This window comes from Capricornis sumatraensis, chromosome 1 (genome assembly GCF_032405125.1).
Source record: "Capricornis sumatraensis isolate serow.1 chromosome 1, serow.2, whole genome shotgun sequence".
In the NCBI taxonomy this organism is placed as follows: Eukaryota; Metazoa; Chordata; class Mammalia; order Artiodactyla; family Bovidae; genus Capricornis; species Capricornis sumatraensis.
In genome coordinates this window covers 180,219,272-180,245,432 of record NC_091069.1, presented here as the reverse complement: position 1 = coordinate 180,245,432, position 26,161 = coordinate 180,219,272, and the positions used below count along the sequence as shown (strand labels likewise).

The 26,161-nt window shown below is 35.3% G+C and overlaps 1 protein-coding gene across 5 annotated transcripts in view; it reads left to right on the top strand.

Annotated features, from left to right (window-relative positions):
• Positions 1 to 719: 719 nt before the first annotated feature.
• Positions 720 to 26,161, top strand: part of OPA1 (OPA1 mitochondrial dynamin like GTPase) — an 81,586-nt gene continuing 56,144 nt past the window's right edge. For 2 of the 5 annotated variants that reach the window (XM_068972684.1, XM_068972693.1), the window contains exons 1-8: positions 720 to 854; positions 5,386 to 5,704; positions 6,351 to 6,447; positions 8,078 to 8,185; positions 8,822 to 8,875; positions 9,560 to 9,627; positions 18,383 to 18,493; positions 23,284 to 23,337. In XM_068972684.1, the coding sequence (XP_068828785.1) occupies positions 823 to 854; positions 5,386 to 5,704; positions 6,351 to 6,447; positions 8,078 to 8,185; positions 8,822 to 8,875; positions 9,560 to 9,627; positions 18,383 to 18,493; positions 23,284 to 23,337 (843 nt within the window). In that variant the 5' untranslated portion in view covers positions 720 to 822. The remainder of the gene's footprint in view (positions 855 to 5,385; positions 5,705 to 6,350; positions 6,448 to 8,077; positions 8,186 to 8,821; positions 8,876 to 9,559; positions 9,628 to 18,382; positions 18,494 to 23,283; positions 23,338 to 26,161) is intronic. The other 3 variants (XM_068972701.1, XM_068972710.1, XM_068972719.1) reach the window with 3 other exon arrangements.

Below are 26,161 nucleotides of genomic sequence, written 5' to 3'. Positions count from 1 at the left end.
CCACCACCCATTGTTGGTGACTTTTGACAACAGCAATATCAACAAATTAGTGAGATTAAAAGCCAGATGACTGCCAGTTAAGGAGTGAATGAATGAAATTATTTTTGATGCCTTTATAAACTGCACATGCTTGTATCAAGTCTTCAGCTCGCCGAATTCATGAGCTTCTCTTGGCTCTCCTTCCGATTCTAAAGCATTTAACCTGTCCAATACTCCTCTCAGCCTGCCAAGATTGCTCTAAACTTATGAAACTTCTTCCTAAACAAAGACGTCATACAAAGGAGCAGGCAGCAGTGGGTTTTCATTACTCTGTTTTATTGCTCTATCCCTGTATTAAGTCATTCTGTATTCCCTAGCCTCCACTATGCTCAAGCAATATTAAATTTTCTTAAATTGGTAGCCACCCAGTGAGAATTTATCACCTGTATTTCACGCCTTTCAGTCCCTGCCCTTCACCTCCACTCTTCCGCTCCTCAAGAATTTAACTTGAGGCACAAGTTCCCAGTTCCGCCCCGGAAACAGAGGGCGGAGAGGGGAGGGTTCCTGTAGAGTGCTTTGAGTGCATGCGCGAGTCCTCCTCCGGACCGTTTTTGCTGCCCTCCTGGAAGAGCGGGGTGGAGGTTTGACCGACGGACCGAGTACGGGTGCCCAGCAGGCTCTTACGGAAGTCCATTCGCCATTGGGAGGGCCGCAGAGGCTGCTCTGTGCCCTTGTTGCTGCGGGCCGCTTCCTGGGTCATTCCCGGAGCAGGAGCCGGACTGGGGCTAAACCCGGGCTCCCCGCTGGCCGCCTCGGCGCCTGTGTGACCTCCTCGCCGGCGGGATGTGGCGAGTACGCCGGGCTGCCGTGGCCTGGTAAGTCCGGGCTCCGATCTGGCTCCGTTATTTCTGGGGCGTCCAGAGAACGGGGCTGCCCCATCACTACCTCCAGAGTGTGCAGGTAACTCTCAGGCCAGGCGGAGGGCAGTTAGATGGTTCCGGGATATTTTTGAGGTCCCAGAGTGGCAGGAGCCCTGACTGGGTTTACCTGAGATGCTGGCCCCAGTAGTGGCCCCTGCCCCTGTTCCTCTCGGAAGATTCTGGGCCCATTTCAGTCTTGGCCTGTTTCTTTTGTCCTTTTGTGTCTGCCCCATTCACCCTTCTGTCCTCGCTGTTATCTCTCTCTGGTGGCTTCTGGTTTCTGTCCTCTCTCTCTCCGGGCTTCGGTGCTTGCTATCCATGTGTCACCTTTTCTGCGTCTTTTTCTTCTACCTCCACGCTAGGTTTACATTGCCTTTGCAGGTACCCGAGCTGTTCTGTTCGAGTAAAGAGGACTCTGCCTCTTTCCTTAGTCCGCTGAAGAACATGATTTGGAGTCAGATTTGGAGCAGTGAAGCATACAGTGTCAGAGATGGTGATTAGAGATATTCTCTTAATAATAGCTTCCTTTTCAGTGTTCTTGGAGGGAGAGTTGCTTTTTGGATGTGAGGTGGTGAATGTAGCGCCACTTTTGTAATCACCGTGTTACTGTTGACCTGGTCTGACTTAATCCTAAACCGAAAATGATAGCAGTATTGACATTTCTATGGGTTGCTATGTGCATTTTAATGAAATTAAATTTGGCTCTAATTTTTACACGTAGTTGTGTTCTAATGTTCTTAAATACCTTCAGAGTTAACTCATTGTTGCAGGCATTTGATAAGAAGTAACGTGTATCAAGCAAAGTTGGAAAAACCTGGATTTCCTGAATTAACTCAGTCTCTAAACACCTGTCCTGAATATTTTTTTAGGATTGTTTTAAGTGGTGTAATTTATAGTGTTTGTAAGTGATGGAATCCATTTGCTTTATATAGATTAACCTGGAGTCTAAATTTAGAACTGAAAAAAGCATACAATAGTTGTAGTTTTAGTCAGTTAGAATGCTTGGATAAGTTACTTCTGACCTCACGGAATTTTAATTTCCGAGTATATCCACAGCCCTTCGTACTAAACTAAGTTATTTACAACATTTTTATTTCTACTTCTCAGTATTTACTAGGGAAATATATCTAGTTTTCTTTAAGAAGAGGAAAGACTTTTCGGAAAATAGCGCACTGTGTTGAATTGATTAAGTTATTTAGGAAATGCTTTAAAAATTGAGTTTAGAAACAAACTAGATATCAACTGATAATTATTTATTCAGTTGGATTCTGTCAGCTAAATTGTTTCTAAAGTTACTATTGACTCCATAGTCATGGTTTAAGATATCTTATGTTGACTGCACAGTTTAGCTGCCTGCCCAAGTAGAGATGAGGAAGGTCAGATGCCCCATGTTCTGGAGTTTGTCTTTTGATGTATTTCCTGTGAACGTTATGAAGGAGTACATTTAAATTCTTACTCTTTAACAAACATTCTTTGATGTGTATATCTAAGTACATACTCATAGACACGTAAGAAGAATAATGACCAACATTTATTTAGATGCAATAAGTATTTGCATAAAATTGTTGAAAAAATAATTACATGCTAGGATACCGTGCATAGGTTAAAAGAAGATAAATGAGAATAGATGATTTCTGGAGTGAGGATCGGGGAGCCTTGTTTTGCATCACATTTGATTTTTAGTTTGGCCTAAATATAGAAGTATATATTCAAATTCTTTTCCACCATTCACTAGTCATTCTACCTTAGGTGAGACACAGTTTAAAAAAGCAAATTGGAAAAATAAGGATCCTTACCAGGTTTTTCTGAGAGTTAACAGTAGCATTTGTGCAAACATCTGACATAATGCCTGTCAGTTACGTACCCCTTTCCCGTCACTGTCTTTCTTCACAACATAATTTCAGTGTTTCTCGATTCCTTTTTCTTAAGATATTTAGAAATTAGAGTCCCATGTAATTAAATGAAATATTTTATTTCTTTAGAACAGGCCCTGGCCCTAGTGAGCACTATGACTGTGTGTTGAATGAGATAATCAAATGTATGTTTGTTGATAGGAGACTTTCATTCTCTGCCAGGAAGAACAAGAGGGAAGGGCTCAGATAGTAACATGTGCATTTAGATCCTTTCTCTTTGGGGTGTTTTTTGTTCTCTTTGTTTCTGGGGAGCCTGGTACCTGAGGTGTTAATTTTTTCTTAATTTCCATCCCTGAACCATCCCTGGATTGTGAGACATGAGAAGGCAAAGAATAGTTATTGTAAGCTACTGGAACTTTTGTGATTAAAAGTAAAAGTTTATGTGCTCCTTTTTGTATAAGTGCATCCATAATTCATGTTTATTTTCTTTCCTTTTAAAAAAATTTTTATTCATTTTATTTATGTCTATGCTGGGTCTTTGTTGCCGCAGAGGACTTTCTCTAGCTGCAGTGAGTGGGGTCTACTCTCTAGGGTGAGGGCCCTAGGGCACATGGGCTCAGTAGTTGTAGCGCTGGACTTAGTTGTCCCCCAATATGTGTGATCTTTTCAGACCAGGGATCGAACACATGTCTTCTGTATATGCAGGTGGGTTCTTTACCACTGAGCCGCCAGGGAAGCCCACATTTATTTTCATCCCTATTTTAACCTAACATTACATGAAGTCTTTTGGTATATCTACATGGTCTTCATACTTATCACTTTAATGGCTATACAGTATCCTCTTTTGTTTATATGCCATAGTTGATAAATTTTTGCTCTTAATATTATATGTTTAAGTGGTAACATTATTTTTTGCTATTATAACACATCTTTTTTTCCAGTTTTATTGAGATATAATTGGCATACATCACTGTATAAGTTTAAGATGAGCAGCATAGTGATTTAACTTAAATACATCATGAAGTGATTATGACAGTAAATTTAGTGAACAGCTGTAGTCTCATAGATTCAAAATTAAATAGAAAAAACATTTTTGTGATGACAATTCTTAGGATTTACTGTCTTAACTTTCATATATAGCACAACAGCTGTGCTGATTGTATTTATCATGTTGTACACTACAGTCTTAGTATTTATCTTCAGTTCAGTCGCTCAGTCGTGTCCAACTCTTTGCGACACCATGAACAGCAGTACACCAGGCCTCCCTACCCGTCACCAACTCCTGGAGTCCAGCCAAACCCATGTCCATCAAGTCAATGATGCCACCCAACGATCTTATCCTCTGTCGTCACCTTCTCCTCCTGCCCTCAATCTTTGCCAGCATCAGGTTCTTTTCAAATGAGTTAGCTCTTCGCATCTGGTGGCCAAAGTATTGGAGTTTCAGCTTTAGCATCAGTCCTTTCAATGAACACCCAGGACTGATCTCCTTTAGGATGGACTGGTTGGATCTCCTTGCAGTCCAAGCAACTCTCAAAGAGTCTTCTTCAACACCACAGTTCAAAAGCATTAATTCTTCTGCGCTCAGCTTTCTTTATACTCCAACTCTCACATCCATACATGACCACTGGAAAGACCATAGCCTTGACTAGACGGACCTTTGTTGGCAAAGTAATGTCTCTGCTTTTTAATATGCTGTCTAGGTTGGTCATAAATTTCCTTCCAACGAGCAAGTGTCTTTTAATTTCATGGCTGCAGTCACCATCTTCAGTGATTTTGGAGCCCAGAAAAATAAAGTCAGCCACTGTTTCCCCATCTATTTGCCATGAAGTGATGGGACTGGATGCCATGATCTTAGTTTTCTGAATGTTGAGCTTTAAGCCAACTTTTTCACTCTCCTCTTTCATTTTCATCAAGAGGCTCTTTAGTTCTTCTTCACTTTCTGCCTTAGAACTGTAAATTTGTGCCTTTTGACTGCTTTCCTCCATTTCCCCCTTCTACCACTATGCCTGTAGTAACCACGAATCTGATCTCTTTTCTAAGTGTGAATGTTTGGTTTTGAAGTATAATTGACCTACAACACTACATTGGGTCCTATTGCACAGCATAGTGATTTATTATTTCTATACCATTTCAAAATGATCACAGTGGTAAAGTCTAGGTTGGATATGTCACTAAATAAAGATACTTTGTTTTCAAATTTATTGACAGCAGGTAGCTGTCAGTAGCTAATAAAATAAGTCTCTTTTTTCCTTTAGTTTTGATTTTGGGGGCCATGAGCATTACCCATATATAGTAAATCAAGGGACAGGCTCTGGAGTCCCTCTGTCTAGGTTTGAGTTCCTCTGGGAGCCTCAGTAACTTACTTATATCGGTCTGCCTTTTTCTTGTTGATAAAATGGGGACGATCCTGGTAGTTTTATCATAGGATTATCAGGAGGATTAACTGAGTTAGCTCCCATTGCAGCAGTGTCTGGCACACAGTAAATGGTTAGTGCCTGTGCGCTATTGTGAGACATGGTGTAATTGGTCAGGTGTGCCCTGTGTGTTTTCCCTTTTGCATATTGCTTTTTTAATATCATTTCTTTACATTGTTTCCCTGTCTGATCTTTCTCCCACACCTACTTCTCTTTCAGCGAGGTCTGCCAATCCTTAGTGAAACACAGCCCTGGAACAAAAGGAAGTTTACCACTACAAAAGCTACATCTGGTTTCACGAAGTATTTATCATACACATCATCCTACCTTAAAGCTTCAAAGACCCCAGTTAAGGACATCATTGCAGCAGTTCTCCTCTCTAACTAGCCTTCCTTTACGTAAACTGAAACTTTCTCCAGTTAAATATGGCTACCAGCCCCACAGGAATTTTTGGCCAGCCAGATTAGCAGCAAGACTCTTGAAACTCCGGTATCTCATACTCGGATCTGCTGTTGGGGGTGGCTATACAGCCAAAAAGGTGAGTTTCACTTTGCTACTGCTTTTCCAGTTATTCCAGCGAATATTTTAAAGCTTCATAGCATATGTTGTTTTTCTTTAGTGCAATAGAATATAATTAGATGTTTAAACATTTATTGTGTGTCTCTGTCATGTGCTAAACTGTTTTAATGGTGCTAGTAGGAAAATGCTCTCAGAATCTTAGTTATTATAAGAGGTGAAAATGGCCTAATGGAAGGAGCACTGACCTGGGAGTGAGACTACCTTGGTTTGATTTGCAACTCTGCCATTTAGTAGCCCAGGAAGGGAAGTTAGGTGGCATGCTCCTGCAACTGCTTTGTGGCAACTCTGGGACCAGAGGCAGGGTCTCCTGATCCCTGGTTTGTCTTCCCTCTATTCTTCGAATCATGTTTAAAGTCAAATCATGAAACCTATTTTTTATTTCATTTTTCCATTTTCTGTATTTAGTAAAGAAACATTTACATGCTTTATACACTTGTCTGTTAATTTATTTTTAGAAGAGCAAAGGCTACTTTGTTTCTCAAAATTGTGAACATAATACATTACTCTTAGCAGCTTAGCAAGTTTTAACAAAATAAATTCAGCTAGTTTTTCTTTATATTTTATATGGCATTCAGATCATTTGATTGGCATACTTTATCTTTTAGACTTTTGATCAGTGGAAAGACATGATACCTGACCTTAGTGACTATAAATGGATTGTGCCTGACATCGTGTGGGAGATTGATGAGTATATCGATTTGGGTTTGTATCAACATTAGAGTACTTTTCTTGGTTGTCTCTTTAGGAGAGAAAAATAGTTGTACTGAGATAGCTCCTTAACTCTAAGGTTGCAACAGTTTTATTTTCATAATGAAAGTAATAGACTAGCAGAGGAAAAATTGGTAAGAAACAAAAAATAATCCACTGGTTCATCACTTCAATACAGCTGCCAGTGTAGTTTCTTTTGATTGTACCTACTTTGTGTATGTGGTTAATATTTTACTTTCCTTTTTAAAAATTGTATAGTCATAGTGAACAAACACTTTGCTATCTTGTCTTCTGTTAGCTAACACATTTGTCAGCATTTTCTACGCTGCCAAGCAGCCTTCTTGAACATCATTTTCAGTGTTGTATGTTACTCAGAACAGCTTCACCTAACTAACTCTCTTTGAGTACCTTGGTTACCTCTACTTTTTATTACGAAGTTCCTTAAAAGCCTGCTAGTGGCCAGAGTAGTTTCTCCTGTTAGTCTGCCATTGTTCCCTTTTTCTAGAGGGAGATGAGAAACAGGTATATTTGATAGTTGTAATTGCCAGTAAGTCATGGTGATCTTTAGGAAAAAAAAATTGTCTGGTGAAATTATTTTCCTCAGGTCTCTCTTTATAGACTTTGTGTAGACTTTTTTTAGACTTTAGCTTAGGTGTATGCAGGGATGGATTTAATCTCTGCATGTACTATTCACAACACTTTCTTAAAGATTGTTGCACTGATAAAGATATATACAGGAAAAGCACGCCTTCAAATTATTTTTCTAACATTTATGAGGAGAGCTTTTTAACTTGATAGATTCACCAGTAATACACAGTAATGGCCACGGGCCTCGGTTCTGAAGCTAGGCTACCTAGGCTTAAACCTGACTGCCTCACTTCGCTGGGTGCACAGGTCCTGTTACATCTCTGTGTTCCATTCCTTATCTGTAAAATGGGGCTGATGAGAACTGTTTTGTAGCATTTCCACGAAGATGGAACAAGTTAATGCTTTCATTGCATTTAGAATAAGATGTAATACATATTTTTATTTTGAGAAACTTTGTGTTTTATCTTCTCCAGAGAAAGTTAGAAAAGCCCTTCTTGAATCAGAAGATACTATATAGTTGTACCAAACTGGGACAGAATTGTTGAGTATTTGTAAACAAAAGTAAATACTTGGTCACTTTATAAATAAGGCTAGCAAAAATAAAGGCTTGTCTTGGGTTCATACACAGTTTTTTCGAATGTAATGGCAACATAAAAGGAGAAAGAGAAGGAATGAAATTCTGTTCTTGAGTTTAAACTGACATTACTCTTTTAGAATTTGGGCCAGGTGCTACAAAAGATTTTTAAAGTACTTCTGATTGCAATCCAGTGTTAACATTTATACCTTGTTTCTGTCTCAAGGCATTTAACTTATGAATCAAAAATATCCAAGCCGTATGTTTGAGTCTTTTTAAAAATTTTTCATGGCTTATAGAATATTATCAGAATAACACATTGTTTCAGATACATGTAGCAGTTATAGTTGGAATAGAGAGAAAAATGGAAAAACTATTTAAGTTTGTATATGATTATTTAAATTGTATGAATGGTTCAGTAGTCACATATTAATTTGGAAACTATCCTTTTCTTTTCCTCAGAGAAAATTAGAAAAGCCCTTCCTAATTCAGAGGATCTTGCAAAATTGGCACCTGACTTTGACAAGATTGCTGAAAGCCTCAGCTTACTGAAGGACTTTTTCACCACAGGTAAGGAAAGACCTGTGTCTGATCTCATTTAAAATATCAGGAAACACAGAGGAAAGATACTTAAGATACATTCATATTTTCCATCTTTTAAATGAAAATATTTAGTAGCTTTTATTTACAAATAAAAGCCACGTTTTTTTATTAGAAAGATAAAACAAAATTTTGCTGCTCCATAGTTTTAATTTTTTAAAATTTATTTATTTTTATTTTTTGGCCACATTGAACAGCATGTGGGATCTTAGTTCCCTGACCAGGGATTGAACCCACGCCCCCTGCAGTGGAACCAGAGTCTTATCACTCTGGAAGATTCCCGTGGTTTTAATTTTTGTTTGGCCCAGCAAAATGAAGATTTTCAAGAACTTAAACATCTTGGCTTTAGTCAATGAGGGGAAAGTAAGTCACTTGTTCTTGACAAGCAGATGAGACTTCCTGTGTGTTTGCTTTTCATAATTGATTAGAGCCGATTTTAAAACATTTAATCATGGACCATTATAAGTAGAATTTACTAAGGTCAATCCTGGTGTATTTGCCCAATTCTGCCCTACCATAATATAAATCTGAGGTCTCAGACATCTTTGTTTGCTCATTTCTGATAAATTTTACATTTCTATTTCCCCTTTTGCTGATTTTTCACAGGTCACAAATTGGTTAGTGAAGTCATAGAAGCTTCTGACCTACTTCTCTTGTTAGGTGTGTAAACAGATATTTTTGCTGATCTTAACATGTCTTTTAAATGCTTCTAATAAACTAGTTGCAAATAAAATTACAGACCAAATTTATAATGCTGCTTGTGCTGAATTTTAAAATGTCAGAATTATATTGGGCAAATTCATTATCCTAAATTTAGGTGGAAATAATAAAATAATTATTTTGTGATAAAATTAAATTTCCTAAGTATGTATCTATATTATAAGATTAAAACTATTAAAAAGAAAGTTTACTTAATGAAACTATTTTCTTGAACCAGATCTGGTTGTTTCTCATAACTGAAACAAAGCCATTTTAGTTTGTCTCATCTGTCTGGTCCCAGTTGACATTTTTACTTTTTTTTTTTTACTGTATGTGGTCTCTTATGGCAGTAATGTATGGCCAAACTGTAAGTATTCTTGTGTAAAATAATCTTACCAAAGATTCTTATTTTTTAATTGTACTTTACAGCGACATTTTTAAAAATCAGTTAAACAGGTCCTGTAATTGTTTTGAAAATTTTTTTTCTTAGGTTACCACTTTGTTTCTTAAAATAAGAATAGCTTTCCAAAATGATTTTTGCTCTAAAAATCCACTTAGCTTTCAACTGACTAAATATGATATGGAATTTAGTTTAGACTCTTGGCTTCACTGGAGAATTTATAAGACTGAATATTTATCTTTAAGGTTCACCTGGAGAAACGGCCTTTAGAGCAACAGATCCCGGATCTGAAAGTGACAAGCGATACAGAAAGGTAAGTATAAAGGAGCACTCTTCACATAGATAGTCTTGAAAGATTTTTTTAAATTTTTACCTACCCTGGGAGATTTTAAAATGGTAACATCTGAGAAGCAAACATAAAATTATCCAATGGAGGTATTGTTATTATTCTTGGTACAAAATGGAAGGCATTTATGCAACAGTTCTGGAAATATAATTGGATAATCCGGTTTCCCTCAAATATATTTGAGAATTATTAGTTTCCAGGGTTTTTGCAACAAAGGGTTTTGTTGTTAAATATGTGTGGGGGAAAACTGGTGTAAATAAAACAAGCAGGCTTCTTTTCTCTGGGATTTCTCAGACCTGATATATGCATGTGCACTGTGAAACTATAAGAGATTCATCAAAATATGTAGTTTTCTAAATATATTTACCAACAAAACCCTTTTTTCCAGGAAATATCTTCTAGATACCAATGTTTCATGTTATATACTTAGGGGAAATCTTAAGGAAATACCAAGTTTGTTACTGGGGGATATAGATTTCTATTACATTGGTAGTCAACAAAATTATGTGTGGAGTTATTTAGGATATGCTAATTTCCATACATGCTTTAAAATCCATATAAAGTTTTAGGAGATTTGCTGATATAGAATAACATGCATTGTTGTGTATTTGTATTCGTGTTAGCCTGATATTGTCTTAATCTTCACTTTTTTCATCTTTTCAAAATTGTGATATAAGTGATTCCTTGAAAGCTTTTTTCAAAATAATACCTAGATGAATAGATATCTGGAAAATACTCTATGAATGTTTAAAAATTAAGTGCAAACATTTAACAAATAATGAAGATTATTGTGGTTTTAATGCATTGAGGTAAATAATTTCACGGCTTTTGGGGGAAGCAGGAAGAAAATAATTCCTTTGTGTAGATTTCCATCTGGTTTCTTATCCTTCAGCTTTGAACTTCTTATGTGATATTCCACGTGTCAATTATATTTCAAAAGATTTTTTTTTTTCTATTTTAACTTGATCTTTTGGAGAAAACATTTTTCAAGATGTGTGTATATGTGTGTGTGTGTATTTTTTAAACTTGATCATTTTTTATATCCTTTTCCATTTCCTTTACCCTTGGTGTTATTTTGACCAGGGACACCCTTGACTATGCATGCTACTGGGAAGAAAAATCTGAATAGAAATTAGCCTATGATGATCAACTTTTTTTTGAGCCAAAGGCTTGACCCTTGATGCAGGTAGATTTAATGTACAGAGAGAAATGAATGTATATGAAGAGAAGGAACCTCTGTTACAGAGATGGTAGTATGATTTTCTTTTTTTTTTTTTTTGGTAGTATGATTTTCAAGTGCCAAGATTTCTTGTTGCCTAGATCAGTTAGGCGAGGCCTGCATCTCTGTTCTTTTCTGACATGGCCTATGATTGTTTTGGTTCCTGAGAATCCTGCCTGTTTTGGACCTGACAGATAATTCCCTTATAATCCTGCTAAAGTGATAAATGAGTAGTAGTAATTGATAAATGGTCAGAAGCTCCGCAGTATAGAAGAAACAAGAGAACTAATCTCTGAAAATTTATTTATATTTACAGGTTTTATTTTATACAGTAGACATGAGAGCAAATTTATTGCTTTATTTTATAGTTCACTTTGCTTGAAGATAAATACTGCAGTAGACTATTTCTTTTAAATTTTTCCATAATTTATGGTGATTATCTTTCCATTAAAAACTCATCAGTTATTTCCAACTATTTGTTATAAATATTACATCAAGTTCTAATTAAGCCATTTTCATAGGTTAAATCAAATAGTATTAAATGTAGTATAAATATTTACTATATAGAGAAAGTATTGTCAGCCTCAACTGGTGGTTTTGAATTTTATTAATATGCAGCATTTTTTCAAGGCTTAAGTGTGTACCTGTGATGTTTGAAAATAATGAACTACGCAGACAAGATGCAGATACATGGATTGTAAGAAACTTGTCTGTAAATGGATGGTTGAATGTAACCATGGAAAGGGAGACCTTAGCAGAAGCCTCCTTGAAATTACTCTAAAACATCAAATTTGAAAATTTGGGCAATAATCAGAGGTGGTAGGATGGTAGCCAGGCAACCCACTCCAGTGTTCTTGCCTGGAGAATCCCAGGGACAGGGGAGCCTGGTGGGCTGCCGTCTTTGGGGTCACACAGAGTCGGACATGACTGAAGCGACTTAGCAGCAGCAGCAGGATGGTAGCCAGAGTTCAGGTGGTGCCTTTTTGGTTGGTTTAGTCTGGTGTTTGAGAGCCTCAAGATTTAAAATAATGGTCATGACTTAGCTTAATGATTGACTGGTTTATACCAAAGTTTCTAGCTGGACTTATCTTAGAAATGTAAATGTGAATTGGATTTTTTTTAATGTAATAAAAAACATTTCTATGAATGGAACTAAAAAGAAAAACTTGTTCTTTTTAATAAGAGAACACATCTGGAAAAATACTGGTGAGTAGGACAGTTAGGAGCCTTTGTAAGTCAGCTTAAGTGAAAGTGACAGGGAGTTGCAGGAACATAGAGGTCAATTGACTTGAGTCAACAGAATGAAAACAAAATAGACAGATTACCTGTTGTTCCCAGTCTGGAGGTGTTAGACTTGAGGTGTTCTGAAAAATTGTACTTGAGGTCTTCAGAAAGTCAAAAAGCATTTATTTCCACATAATGCTGCACAGGTTAACTAAACATCAATCAGATTTCTTTGATTTTGCCTGGGTTTATATCTATTCAGTTTGTGGACAGTAGTTATGTCGATCAAAAGTTCTTTATGTATTTTTGATAAATAAAAAGTGGGAAAGTGCTGAAACTACATTTTAGTAAATGCTTTTAATCAGAAAATTTTAAACTTGTGTCCACTATAGAGAAATACTGGAAAGAGCCCTTAGTGTGAACTTAATAATGTTTTTGAGACCTGGATATTTGAAGGCAAATTCAGAATTGGAGTGGCAAGCCTTCTTTAGTGAACTAATGGACTCACCTGATTTGTAAATCCCCAGATTTCTGTATTCAGTCATAATATGTATAGTAACAGGACCACATAGTGTATCTCCTCTTTTTAGATTCATTAACATTGATGTGTTCTAGTGAAAATTTGTTAAATGAGACATTATCTGTGCTTTTGTTCTATCATGTTTCTGATTGGTCATAAACATTTCACAGAAGTAGTAAATATTATTTTGAAGGTTATAAGTACATTTATATTTATAGAAAATACTTGAAGTCCAAATCAAAGTGTTGTTACCATTTTAAAAATAATCATTAAATAGTAATGTTCTTCCTTTCCACATGTTACTGTAATTCTTATTTGTGTGGCTTTACTTATTTTGTAAGTAAAACTTGCCCACTTCTCTTCCCTTTTCTCTGCCTAATTTTTCCTCATCCTCAAAGTTCAGCTTCATGAAGCCTTCTGTAACCATTTTAGTCCCAATAATTATACTCTTAACATTTAAGACATTAGACAGATGAAACACTATTTACTCTGGGTTCCATTCTTAGTATTTAATGGGCTATTTCTGTCACAAAATCTCTGTTCTCAAAGCACCTAGGATATTGCTGAACTCTTAAAAAAAAACATCTTGTCAATTTATTTAACTCGGTAAAAGGCTAATTTAAAGTAAGTAAATTTGGCTAATGCTAACAAGAGTGGGCCCAGATTTTTATGTCTTTTTGCTCTGATTACCTGTGAATTTCTCTTGGGCTTCAATATTTGAACAACTATTGAGGAGAATAAGAATGTGAAGGAGCACATGTACTTGGATTTCTGAATTGTAACAAAGCAGTATTGCTTAAGTGGGATTTACATTTCTGGAAATCCTCATGCAACAAATGATGTAAACTGTGGCAAAATGAAATTCTCAGAACCAGCACCATCAAGAAGCCACAGATTCAGGAAGCTTAAGTTTGCTGAGCAGCTAACAACTAACAACTGTATGTGATTAGATACTTATTTTATTCCTTAATGATAGCATATTGCATTTTTATGTTTTTTTTTTACATTTAATATATACTGTGTACATAACACTGTCTTTAGGTGTAATAATTTGGAACAAAGGGGATTTGGTAGAAATTGTAATTTTGATGAGAACTATTGGTAATAGACTGATTTGTCCATCTTTAAAAATTATCATTTGTAGAAATTGTCCAAACAGTAAAATAGGATATGGTGTTTCTGAATTGGGGCAAGTTAAATAATTTAAGTAGAAAGACTTATTTTCTTCTGATCTCCAATATTAAACATATTTTGATTGGCTCTGAATATCTTGAGAAGAATTATATATTACTAGGAGGGAGAAAGGAGAAGGCGATGGCGCCCCACTCCAGTATTCTCGCCTGGAAAATCCCATGGGCGGAGGAGCCTGGTGGGCTGCAGTCCCTGGGGTCGCGAAGAGTCGGACAAGCGACTTCACTTTCACTTTTTCCCTTTTATGCGCTGGAGAAGGAAATGGCAACCCACTCCAGTGTTCTTGACTGTAGAATCCCAGGAACGGGGGAGCCCAGTGGGCTGCCAGACCCGCACAGAGTTGGACACAACTGAAGCGACTTAGCAGCAGCAGGAAGGAGAAAAATAGGAAAATAGATCTTTATAGCTAATAGCAGAATTATTCAAACTTTGAAAAGTAGATTAGTGCCTAGAAATATTTTTTAAGTGGAACTGGGAGAAGTTTTTACTTTCACAAAAGTTGTTTTCTGGACCCCAAACTAATAAAACAGAAGTTGACAAGCTTTTTCTTAGAGGTCCAGATTGAAAATATTTTAGGTTTGCAAGCCCTATGGGCTCAGGCAGCCCACTATAGTTTTCCAGCTCCTTCTCTAAAGGGTAATTTACACATGTCCTCTGAAGTGTTGTAGTTTTACCATTTTCCTTATTTACATGTAGATTGAACCTGAAGGGTCAGACACTGAAAATAGTGAGACTGTAGAGCTCACAGGATGCTGTCAGGTGCAGACGTTGGAGTCACACTGCCTGTATTCAGACCCTGCCCTTCTGGTTTTCTGAGGTGTATGACCTTGGATAAGTTCCTTAGTTTCTCCAAGTTTTTGGTTTCCCCTTCAATAATAAGGGGCATGCTACCTGATAATGGTTAGTGTGGGCATTTCGTAAAGCCCTTCAGCACAAGATCTGGCACATAATAAAAGTCAATAAATATTAATATGATGATATTATCTTATACTTTGAATTGTTGCATGAGTTAACAGCATATTAATGTTATTGATTAATTTCTTCTTCTTGTTTCTTGTTGAGTATGTTCTGGGAATTGTGATAAGTGGGAAAAATGGATTGTAGGCTTGATGTTTAGCTTATTTACAGAGTAAGCAAGTTTTAGACAACCCAGTTTGGATTTTATGCTATAAACTTTGTGTATTTTTGCAACACACATGTGCCGAGCCCTAACCTAGGTGCTGGCCATAACACACCTGAAGTGTCAAGACCTTATTCTATGTGCTAGGTATAAAAACAAACAAGGTGTAGACCCTCCTCTGCTATTGATGTTTAGAATACTGTTAAAGATACAGTATTTTTATTTTTTTGGCCATGCCTTGTGGCTTACAGGATTTTAGCTCTCTGACCACCAAGGATCAAACCTAGGGCCTTAGCAGTGACAGCTCCAAGTCCTAACTACTGGGCAGCCAGGGAATTAGCAAAATATAGTATTTTAAATGTATTCACATAAAAATGAGTCATAATTTCGAGGTTTTAAAAAATAACAACCATCAACTTTCAGAGGTCTTTTAGCACTTTCAGTTATGTCTTGGTTTTTGGAGTTGGTTTTCTTGGTCTGATGCTATGCTTTTTTAAAAACCCGAGAACGTTGTACATGCAGTATGGGACCGTGAGAGCAGCGGTGTCAAACTGACAGTAACCAAGAGATGTTTTGAGAGTGTATCACCTGGGCTCGTTTACAGTGACTATTGTTATAGGCCACAAGTACTGCGTTTTTAATATATGTCATTTAAAATTATGTGCTGTTGCTTGAGAGAAAAATGTCTGACCTTGGGAAAATATTTATTAAGTGTTTTGTTCATATAAGGATGTATCTGACACAGGAGGCACACACATTTTTCTTCCTCCTTATTCAACATGGCCTTGGCTTTAAAAGCTAGCCCAGCAGTGTTTAGATAAGTGAGATGTGATGCCTAAAATAAAAGTAGCCATTTTTAGTTGTATAGTATAGTGTAAATAGTTTTTTTCTGTGTCTAATTCTTGTTTTCTTCCTACTTTTTTCAGGAGGTAACAGTTAATTTCAACTACCTTCACATATCAGTGCTTCAGTAACAGACTTGGAAGGAAAGTGAGGTGTCACTAGAAAGAGGATGTTTTTCTTATACTTTAATACATGTTAGAGTATTTACCATACAGTTTGTATATACATGTAAGCAATGGATTAGAGAGGGGTGTTTAAGTTATCAATAAATAAGAAACTTGGGCGTGAGAGACCAGCACAGTTTAGAAGTGTGGAATATTTTCATACTGCTTTGGCATTTTATAAACTATAATAATGGGAATTATGTTAATTAAAGCACAGGCACATTAATGTGTAAGCCAACATGGGATGCCTTCTTTAAAAGACAGCTATTTTGAGAAATCTAAACACTTGGATGAGTACAAACTATTATGATAAATGACTGAATAAAAATGAGCTGAGTAATTTCTTTTGCCTGACGAAAAGCAGGGATACATGAAATGAAAGAAAAGGACGTAAAAAGTTATGCGAATGATGAGGCTAGTGAGTTGACATTGCATTTCTTTTAGATTTATCAATGACCATAAAAATGTTTATTTAAAGAATATATCTCAAAGATAACTGCAGTTTTTTATAAGTATATTTTGTACTATTGAATTTGGAAACAGATGTCGAAATTTCAGTTATGTTACTTGCCACTTTGATGTTCTCTTACTTGTCATGCAGAAATATCAACTAGTTTAATCCTTTGATTTATAGTAAGTTAACCAGGTTCATTATATTGGTACAGCTTAATGTGTTAAACCTAAGAATCAAGGTAAAAATTCCCTTAATTGTTTGTTAATATTTTCCTTAAAGTGCTGTACTGTATAATACAGCTTTTCTTTTTGTATTTATTTCTTTTCTGCTAAACATTTTTATTTATATAAATGTTTGGATTATATAAACTAACTTATTAAGCTTCCGGGTGGGTCTGCTAGTTAAAATGTAAATGTAACATTAATCAGTATTTCATTTTAAGGAGCTTTATGATTATATTAAAGAAAATAAAATATTTTTGGCAGTTATTTATAAAGCTCTGAGGCTATTTGAAACTCCTAACTTAGATTATTTAAATGAGTGTTAATTTTCCTAACTTTTAATTTTTATGACTTGGTAAAAATTGAGCCCATTGTTCTCCCAGGTAAACTATTCTTATGAAGATTAAAGGGTGACTTCATTGCATCTTTACCTTTTTAGGGTTTCTAATTGAGAAAATATAAGGTTCGTAGCATTGTCAATTCCCAATTGTTACTTCTCCTACATTGCTTGAGGTTGATTATCTAATAGACCAGCAGTTAAAAACGCTGTAGAAAATGACATGTATTTTAGTTTCATTCCACAAGTGAATGCAGTGCATTAGATGAACATTTCATTATTATAAATGGAATGACATTTTAGCATAGAAATGGTGATTACTTTGTACATAGGTCCAAACTGAGTTTTTTTTCTTCATTGTTTCTGTAACAATTGTATTATCTCCATATTTTAATTATGTTCTTTAATGGAACTTGTGCTTTAGTAATTAATGTACCCTTGGTTATATTCTCACAGGCCGTTTTTACTTAACAGCTCATAAAAAGTGAAAATTCAGTCACAGTTCTTATTTGTTGTTGTATAAAACTAAAATAGTACCTCAAACATTTTTTAATTTAAAAAACTCTTAAATTTTAATCAAATAAGATTATGTGTGTAGACATGTAAAATTATGAATTAATGTAAAACCTTGATTAACTTGATGCTCAAAACTAAGTTTTCAGAGGTATTTATTGATTTATTTACTTTTTGGCCATGCCACATGGCATGCAGAATCTTAGTTTCCAGACCAGGGATTGAACCCGTGCCCCCTGCAATAGAAGCAGGCAGAGTCTTAACCACTAGACCACCAGGGAAGTCCCTTAAGGGATCTTTAGCTGAAGACATTAGATGTTAAGGAAAAATATTTACTTAAAAGTAATGATTTAATAAGTAATTAAGCTATTATGTATTCTCCATTTAGTCTTAAGAAACTTAGTGGTTGAGAATTAGATTCAGGCCTGTATATCAACATATGAAAAATCAGTTTGGGCTTTTTTTTGCCCCCCATGTATCAAGTCAGGAACATACACTGGTTCATATTGGCAGTTCAAAATTAAGGGTGAAAGTATTTGTTTTCTCAGTGTTCTTGTTACTCATTTAGTTAACTGTAGTGCCACCTTCCTTGAGCATTCCAGTTAGTCTAGGTTTTACTGTATGTTGATATTATATCTGGCTCATTTTATTCAGCAAACAGTCACTTACTGCATTTTCCTTTTCACTTTTTAGACTATGGTGTTTTATATTTGAGACATAATTTTACTGAGGGGAAAAGTGGAAATGTGGTACAGAGCCCAGTTATATAGTGGCTCTAAAGGTACATAACTGAGTTTCCATTTTTGTTACAAGCTATCCATTCCTCCCTAACTTACACCTGTTCCTTTCTTGTACCCTTTGGTTTAACATTGTTCTCCCCAATTTTCCTCTTCTCCTGGCTGTAAACTCATGGCAGGGTCTGCTTGGTGAGCTCATTCTCTTACAACAGCAAATTCAAGAGCATGAAGAGGAAGCACGCAGAGCTGCTGGCCAATATAGCACGAGCTATGCCCAACAGAAGCGCAAGGTGATGGATGGTTTAAGGGGCTACTGATTTGCTTACACTAATCAGCCATTTCTACCAATATCACGTCACCTTAATCCATTCATGGACTACAATTTTGAGAAATTAGTTTTGACAAGATAAAAATATGAAAGATAATACAGATATGCAACTTTCTTGAGTATGCAAACAAACCCAAAATATTAAACATAGTAATTTATTTTCTGAAAATTAAATTATCTGTGAGGGTTCATGGACTTGTACTTAGATAAATGTGAATTGCGGTGTACTTGGCCCAGTTATTGAGTCACCCTAAATCTGTGGCCAACTTGTCTATTCTCTAAGTTTTCACTTCTAAATTGAAAAGGGGTACTGTGAATGACCATGTTAAATTAAAGAATGAAATGGTTTTTAGTTAAAATGATTCAGCATAGAATTCTTGTTTCCTACAAAAGAAAACTATTTTGACCTAACTTTTGGACTGTTATTCTTAAATACTTTGATTAACTTTTAATAAGACTTTTGACATTTATTAACAAAGTCAGCACAGATTTTCACCTTGTCCACTGAAAAACTGAACATTGGAAATTTGATATAATTCTGGTCACTAAAGGACAGATTCTAATAAAACTCAGTGTAACACTGTACAAATATTTGCTTATAGGTGTCACCAAGAAATCCTTAAAAACAATGCTTTGGCTTTAGATGATCCTATAATGTAGATCCTCAGGTTAATGTCCTAGAGAGACTAGAGTCAAATGAATGTTTAAAATGATTTTAAAAATTTTATTGTAAGATCTTGACATCAGCTAGTTACATATATTAGAAAAGTGTTTACAGTTAGGTACAAATCTTAAGGAAAATGATCTGGTCATATAATTAGTGTCCTGTACATTCTGATAGTGAAATCAACCAATATTACAGATAATTAGTGAAATGATCCTGCTGGCTAACCCTGTCACATTTGGTGGTGGTTAGCACAGTACTAATCATAATTTATTCTGTCAGTGTAGCTTCCTGGCTTTTCTCAATTCCATGGCTGTGAAATCAACTGCTATATGTCATTTAGCCTTCAGTAAATGAATAATATAGATGGAAATAGAAACAAATTATTTTCCTACATGTGTTAAATCACAGGAGGACTTAGTGTAAATCACAGAGTAGCACTTAAGTATACTAACAAGCTGGAATGCTCAGGCTCAGCTTCTGTCCTTAACTTCATTACAAAAGAGGGAAAGAAACTGTTATGTTTTGGTGTGTTAGTTAGAAATATGAATATAGCTCTTGTTTTCAAGACCAGTAGATCTTGTTTTTTTCTTAATGGTAAACTAATTTACAGTGAGCCCCATAGATCTGCTATTTTAAGATTCTAGCACAGTTTAAGATTATTAATATCCTATTGAATCTGACAGTTTAAATGAAAGCAATAGTGAATACTGTTTATTTTCTACACTGCCAAGGGTTAATGTTCATTTGGGGCCTTTTTTCAGACCTAGAGTTATCCTTCCTCATCCTAATATTTATTGGATGATCCATGTATAACTCCTCTTTTATTCCTCACTCTCCATATTTGTGAAAGAGCTACTGACAGGGCTGTACCTCTGTCTGTTTTGTTTATTAAGATATACTTAGAAGGGCACAAAGCGGGGCTTGTTCCTGCCCACTTACCTTGTGTGAAAGTAAATGAGACGAAAAACAATTTGTGCACCGCTATAATAGTATCATTCTTTTACTGTCCTTCAAGATGATTTCCTTACTGTATCTTCCCTCTGTTCCCCTTACAGTTAGTACACTGGTGACTTCAGCCTTACGTTGTCATAATGACCAACGTGCTAATTTGATGAGACTTTTATCTTTCCAGGCATTTGAGGTTTACTTGAGGTACAAAACCGCAGCTACTTTTTGTCATTTTTTGATGATTCTTTCCTACTACATTTTGAAAATATTAGTAGGCCTTCTTTTTTTTATTTTAATGCTTGCTTTTATTTTTTGGTACTACTGTGCAGCATGTGAGATCTTAGCTCCCTGACCAGGGATCAAACCCGCACCCTCTCCATGGATCTTAACCGCTGGACCTCCAGGGAAGTCCCTATTTATATCTTATTGGTAGCAGCTAGTAGATTTTCCCTGTATCATCCAAGCAGAGGAGCTCATGCAGAGATGGTAGATTAAAACTGCCCTTGGTAGATTTGCCTCCTGTGAATATGTATGTACGCATACGTAGAAATGTTTGCAAGTCTTATACATTTCCATATTTCAGAATGGCTACAATTGCTTAGTAGGAAGAGATACTTAAAATTTAAAAATCAGGCTTGCTTTTGTTAGGAGCTAGTAAAGGTTTTTCTCTTTCAGCTTTAGCTTGTTTCTGCAGAGGGTTCCGCTCTTTCTCCATCAGTTTTACAGCCCTGGAATTGTAGGAAAGCTCTGGTTTCAAGACTATTGATACCCATTTCTGTCAGGGTGAGTTTTGAACTAATTTAATAATGAAAACTAAATACATTAAACCATAAGACAAGGACTTACTGTAAGTAGCTGAATTTTGCTAGTAAAGTGCATCGAAATAAAATATATCCCAGGTTGCTAGTTAAGACTTCAAATAAGTGATAGACTAACAGTAGCATGTATTATTCTCTTAAAATATGTCAAAGTATCTTATCACTAATCTTTAAGATTTATTTTGTGAACCTGAAGGTTTTAATCTTGTTTCCTGTAAAATCCTAGATCTAATTCTTGACTCATCATCAACCTTTTATATAATATAGTATTAACCTTTTAATTTAACGTTAAGCAGACAGGAAGTGTATTGGTGAAACTGTGCATGAGTTATTCCTAACAGTCAGGCCAGAAGGGCACATGATAAATTTAAATACTCCTAAAAATACAAATTTATAAAAATCCTAAGTCATTGTTACTAAATACTAATATTAGCATAAAAATTGTGTTTGTAATATTCTAATAACCTTATATCATTTTAGTTCTTTATATGTCTTTTTTATTTTACCAAATTGTCAAGGTTAGTCCTTTATAGTCCTTGGCTTGTATAAACATTCTGTTTTGTGTAATTATATTGCTTTCTCAATTATTGCCCCAGTTGTAGAGATATGTTGGATTTTCTACTGTAACTCAGATTATATTGCATGATATCATTAAGTATTCACATCCTATACTAATGCTGTTTATACATTTCATACTACTTAACTTCAGTTGGATGAATATTTAATGGAACAGTAAATCAGTAACTTTCCAGATGAATTGGGATTATAATCTGCATAACAATTTTTGCAATCACATTATTACAGTGTGATGTCATGCCATATGATCAAAATATGGAATTTATTTCTTCATTGGCCTTCAGGATTTTGTTCTTTGGATTGTGGGCTCCTCAACATGCTTGTTTTCTCACATTTTAGGAGATGATTAATAATTCTTGTCCATTTTACACAAACACATAGTCAAATGAAAAATGCTTCTATCCACAAGTTGCTGCTTGCTGTACTGGAGTGAGAAGCAGTAATACAAAGTTTGTTTTATGTTGCATTTTTCTCATTTGCAAAATAAAATTTGAAATTTTTAGACATAGGCTTTTTAGGAAAAAGCAATTATGGATTATGTACCTATCATTTCTAGTAAGTATTGTCATTTTTATTTAAAAGAAGTTTGGGGGGAATTTTGAGAAAGCATTTGGAAATAGGAATTAAAATCTCAAAATAACATTTTATTGCATGGATAAGAGTTATTAATGTCCACTTCAATAAGCAAATCATTTAGAATATTTTCATATATGTTTGCTACCATGAAGTCTTGGCTGCTTAAGTAGCCAGTGAAATCAGGATGAATAAAGATTTACCTGCGTTTTAACTTGATTTTTGTCTCCTGTGGAATAAAATCATGTTTAAGAATTTTGAGTACAGAAATTAGATAATTATTTTAAGATTGAGAATGGCAACTTTGGCATCTCACTAAGGAGTCAAAGCAGTTATATGGATTTGTCATAAATGACATCATTTTAATTGCAATTGATTATTGTGTTTTATATTTAGAGTTGTGATTACTTTTCATAGAATAAAGTTCTTTAGTTTGAATATCTTATCTTAGAACTATTAGCATTAGTAATAATTAGGAGTAGTTTCCCCAATACCTGTGGATTTTATCCTACTTTATTTTCAAATCAATTTTGTTTGCTTTACTCAACTTCACTGCCTCTGCATTCATTTTATTATGGGTTAGAAGATCTTGCAGTGGAACTAAATTTAAAAACAAGTATCTGGCTCCACTTAAAGTTCTGAAAATACAATTGTTCTTTGCATATATTAAACACTTTCCTGCTTATGGAATGAAAATGGATAAGTGTTTGCTTAAAAGATACACTATGACCAATGAATTTTTTCAGTAGCTGTACATTATAACGCGTCTGACTTCTGAAAACATTATTGTAAGGATTTCAGTGCCTTATTTCTCTCAAGCATCCAAGTCCCTGTGCTTGAGTACAAAACAACCTGCCAAGGACGTAGTAAATGTATGTGTCGATCTGTTATTTTTCTAACAAGCCAGTCATAAGAAATTACTAGAATGGCAATAGGAAGATGATTTCTTTTTAAGGTTTTCATTTATATAAACTTTTCATGAGCTGTTTTTGTTGATGAATAAGATTACTTTCTTAAATAAGCATTTGATTTAAAATTTCCTTTGATTAAATATCCATATAAAGTATATAGTTTTTACTCTTCAAATGGTTTGTTTTAAAAGTTAACTTACTGTATATTCTGTATAAACATAATTCTACTCAAATAAAAAAATTTATTTTAAATATTTAGGTGTCAGACAAAGAGAAAATTGACCAACTTCAAGAAGAGCTTCTGCATACTCAGGTAATACTAATGTAATTCATAGTCGGGTAAAAAGAACCAAAGAGTTTGTCTTGTACTCTAAATTTGGTGATGTGGAAATTTATCTTTTTAACTGAGCAAAGTTTGTAGTGATTTAATGATAGAACCTTATCAATAGATGCCCCCATAAGTGCAAAAGCTAATTGAGAAACAAGAAATAATGAAGGAACTTGATAAGTTTAATTAACTCATTTATGTGTAAAACCTATTGTTGAGTGAATCTTATGCTATTAATTTTTGAGGAAGACTGTGGCAGAAAAGACTGGGGAAAGTGACTTGTCCTTGTGTAAACCTGTGCTTGCATTTTTACATTGACTGGCTAATTAGAGTAACAGTTAAAAGAAATTGGGGTGAAATCTATCACAGTTCTCTAAAGTCCAAAGCCAATCAGATAATAATCTTTCCAAAGGTATTAATATTTCTGACACTACTTTAAAGAGTTATTCTCTTATAGTTGATGATACAATTATTATTTTAAAGACTTGTTCTGTGCAATGTAATTGAGTAGAGAACATTCTTGTGAAAAATTGTCACGTTATCCACTCTATCATTAATTATTCTCTGTAGATGCAATGATATGTGGTAATTAAGTTTAAATTAAAAAGACTCAATGGGTCGCTTTTTAGGGAAAAGTATGACAAAGCAATTTAAATGAAATTAGGAACCAGTGTATATTGAGTCTCAGGTTTTCTTAATATCTATGTATTGATTCTTATACTCAACTATATGTTAGAATCAAGGGTGCTCTGAGCAGCCCTAACATTGTTATGGCTTCACAGCTGGGTGATTATAGTCTGCAGCCAGAGATTAAGACTCACTGGCCTCAGAATGTGATCTCTGGAGCATTAGCATCAGTAATACTCTTTGGGAACTTGTTGGAAATGCAGATTATCGGTCCCATCCCAAATCCACTGAATCAGAAACTCTGGATATGGAACTTAGCAGTCTTTGTTCTTTTAAAAACCCTCAAGTGTTGTTGATGAGTTCTTGAGAATTACTGGCCTAGAACTTTGCAGGATGGCCCAGTAGCACATCTCTGCAGGAAGCCTGCAGACTGACATATACCAAAGAGTGTTTCCAGCCCCAGAAAATGTAGACCCCATAATTGATTCCGTATTTACCAAGTGAACCAGTAGAAACCCTACCACCGTATATACCTATTGATATCAATCCTTCCATTTGTTGGAAGGTGCTAGGCATTGATGAAAGTACTTTATGGAGAATTCATGATATAATAATGGCATTACCTATATTAATAGTGTCCAGTTGAAATAAAATGCAAGCCATGTGTACTTTAAAATTTTTGCATTAAAATAAGGGTAAAAATAAATAGGTAGAATTTTAATGTTAATAATATATTTAACAAAGTGAGAAGGCAGTGGCACCCCACTCCAGTACTTTTGCCTGGAAAATCCCATGGATGGAGGAGCCTGGTAGGCTGTAGTCCATGAGGTCGCTAAGAGTCGGACATGACTGAGCAACTTCACTCTGACGTTTCACTGTCATGCATTGGAGAAGGAAATGGCAGCCCACTCCAGTGTTCTTGCCTGGAGAATCCCAGGGACTGGGGAGCCTGGTGGGCTGCCGTCTATGGGGTCGCACAGAGTCAGACACGGCTGAAGCGACTTAGCAGCAGCAGCAGCAGCAGCAGATCTAAAATAGTTATAGATCTAGTCAGTATGAAAATATTAATGTGGTATTTATGCATTTTTACTGAATTACAGAAATCTGATGTTTGTTATTCTTAACACACACCTTAGTGCAGACTAGCCACATTTCAAGTGCTAAGTATCCATATGTGGCCAGTGGCTACCATCTGTATTAGACAGCATAGGTCTAATTCTTAGATAACTACCAGAAGTTTGTTGTGTGTACTGTCACTGAATATAAATGAATAAGTTCTGTAAAAATATATTTATAATATAAACTAGCCTATAGTTCTACCTGTCTCATACTATATAATTTCTTAAATTTATCTTTAGTTGGACATTCTCTGAGGATAAAGCCATGATCTCTTGTTATTTACTTTGTGCTTGGAAGATTGTAACAGCCTAACATATTTTCCAAGAAAATTTTCCATTTCTTTCTTTCCATTAACAAAAAAAACATGTTACTGTAAAATTGGACAAAAACATCCAGTTGGTGGGATGGGGAGGAAGGTTGTGGAGGGAGGGGATATGTGTATACCAATCACCATGTTGATGTATGGCAGAAACCAGCACAATATTGTAAAGTAATTGTCCTCCAATTGAAAATAAACTTTAAAAATCCAGTTGGTTATAAGAAAGCGTAATTCTTAATGATTTTCTGAACATGGTTAATGTTTATAGAATCGAGTATAAACAGAGAAGACCAGTTAGAAAAGGATCTCATTTATTGGAGAACAGTGTGTAGCCAAGCATCTAATTTGACAAAAAAGCTTATATAAACGTATTAGTCTTTTAAATTGTTCTTATGTCAATATTTTAAAAATTGATGTGTAATCTCTGGCCATAGGAACCTACCAAAACTGAAAAGAGTTTGGGCCCTCAACTCAGACCTGTATTCAAAACCATGTGACCTTGGATAGGCTCCTAAGCATCTCTAACCTCTGATTCCTAACCTGTATAACCTTAGTCTCACATGAAGCGTTAAAGGAGTTAATACAGGTGAAACACTGAGTAAAGGGCCTGTCATGTAACGCATGGTCAGGTACCGTTAGCTATTTTTATTTTATTCCATTTTAATAATATAGGAGCATAACGAAAATTTGAATTTTTGTCAAATGTGCCTAAACTGAAGATTTAAAATTTTGATGCAGGAAATA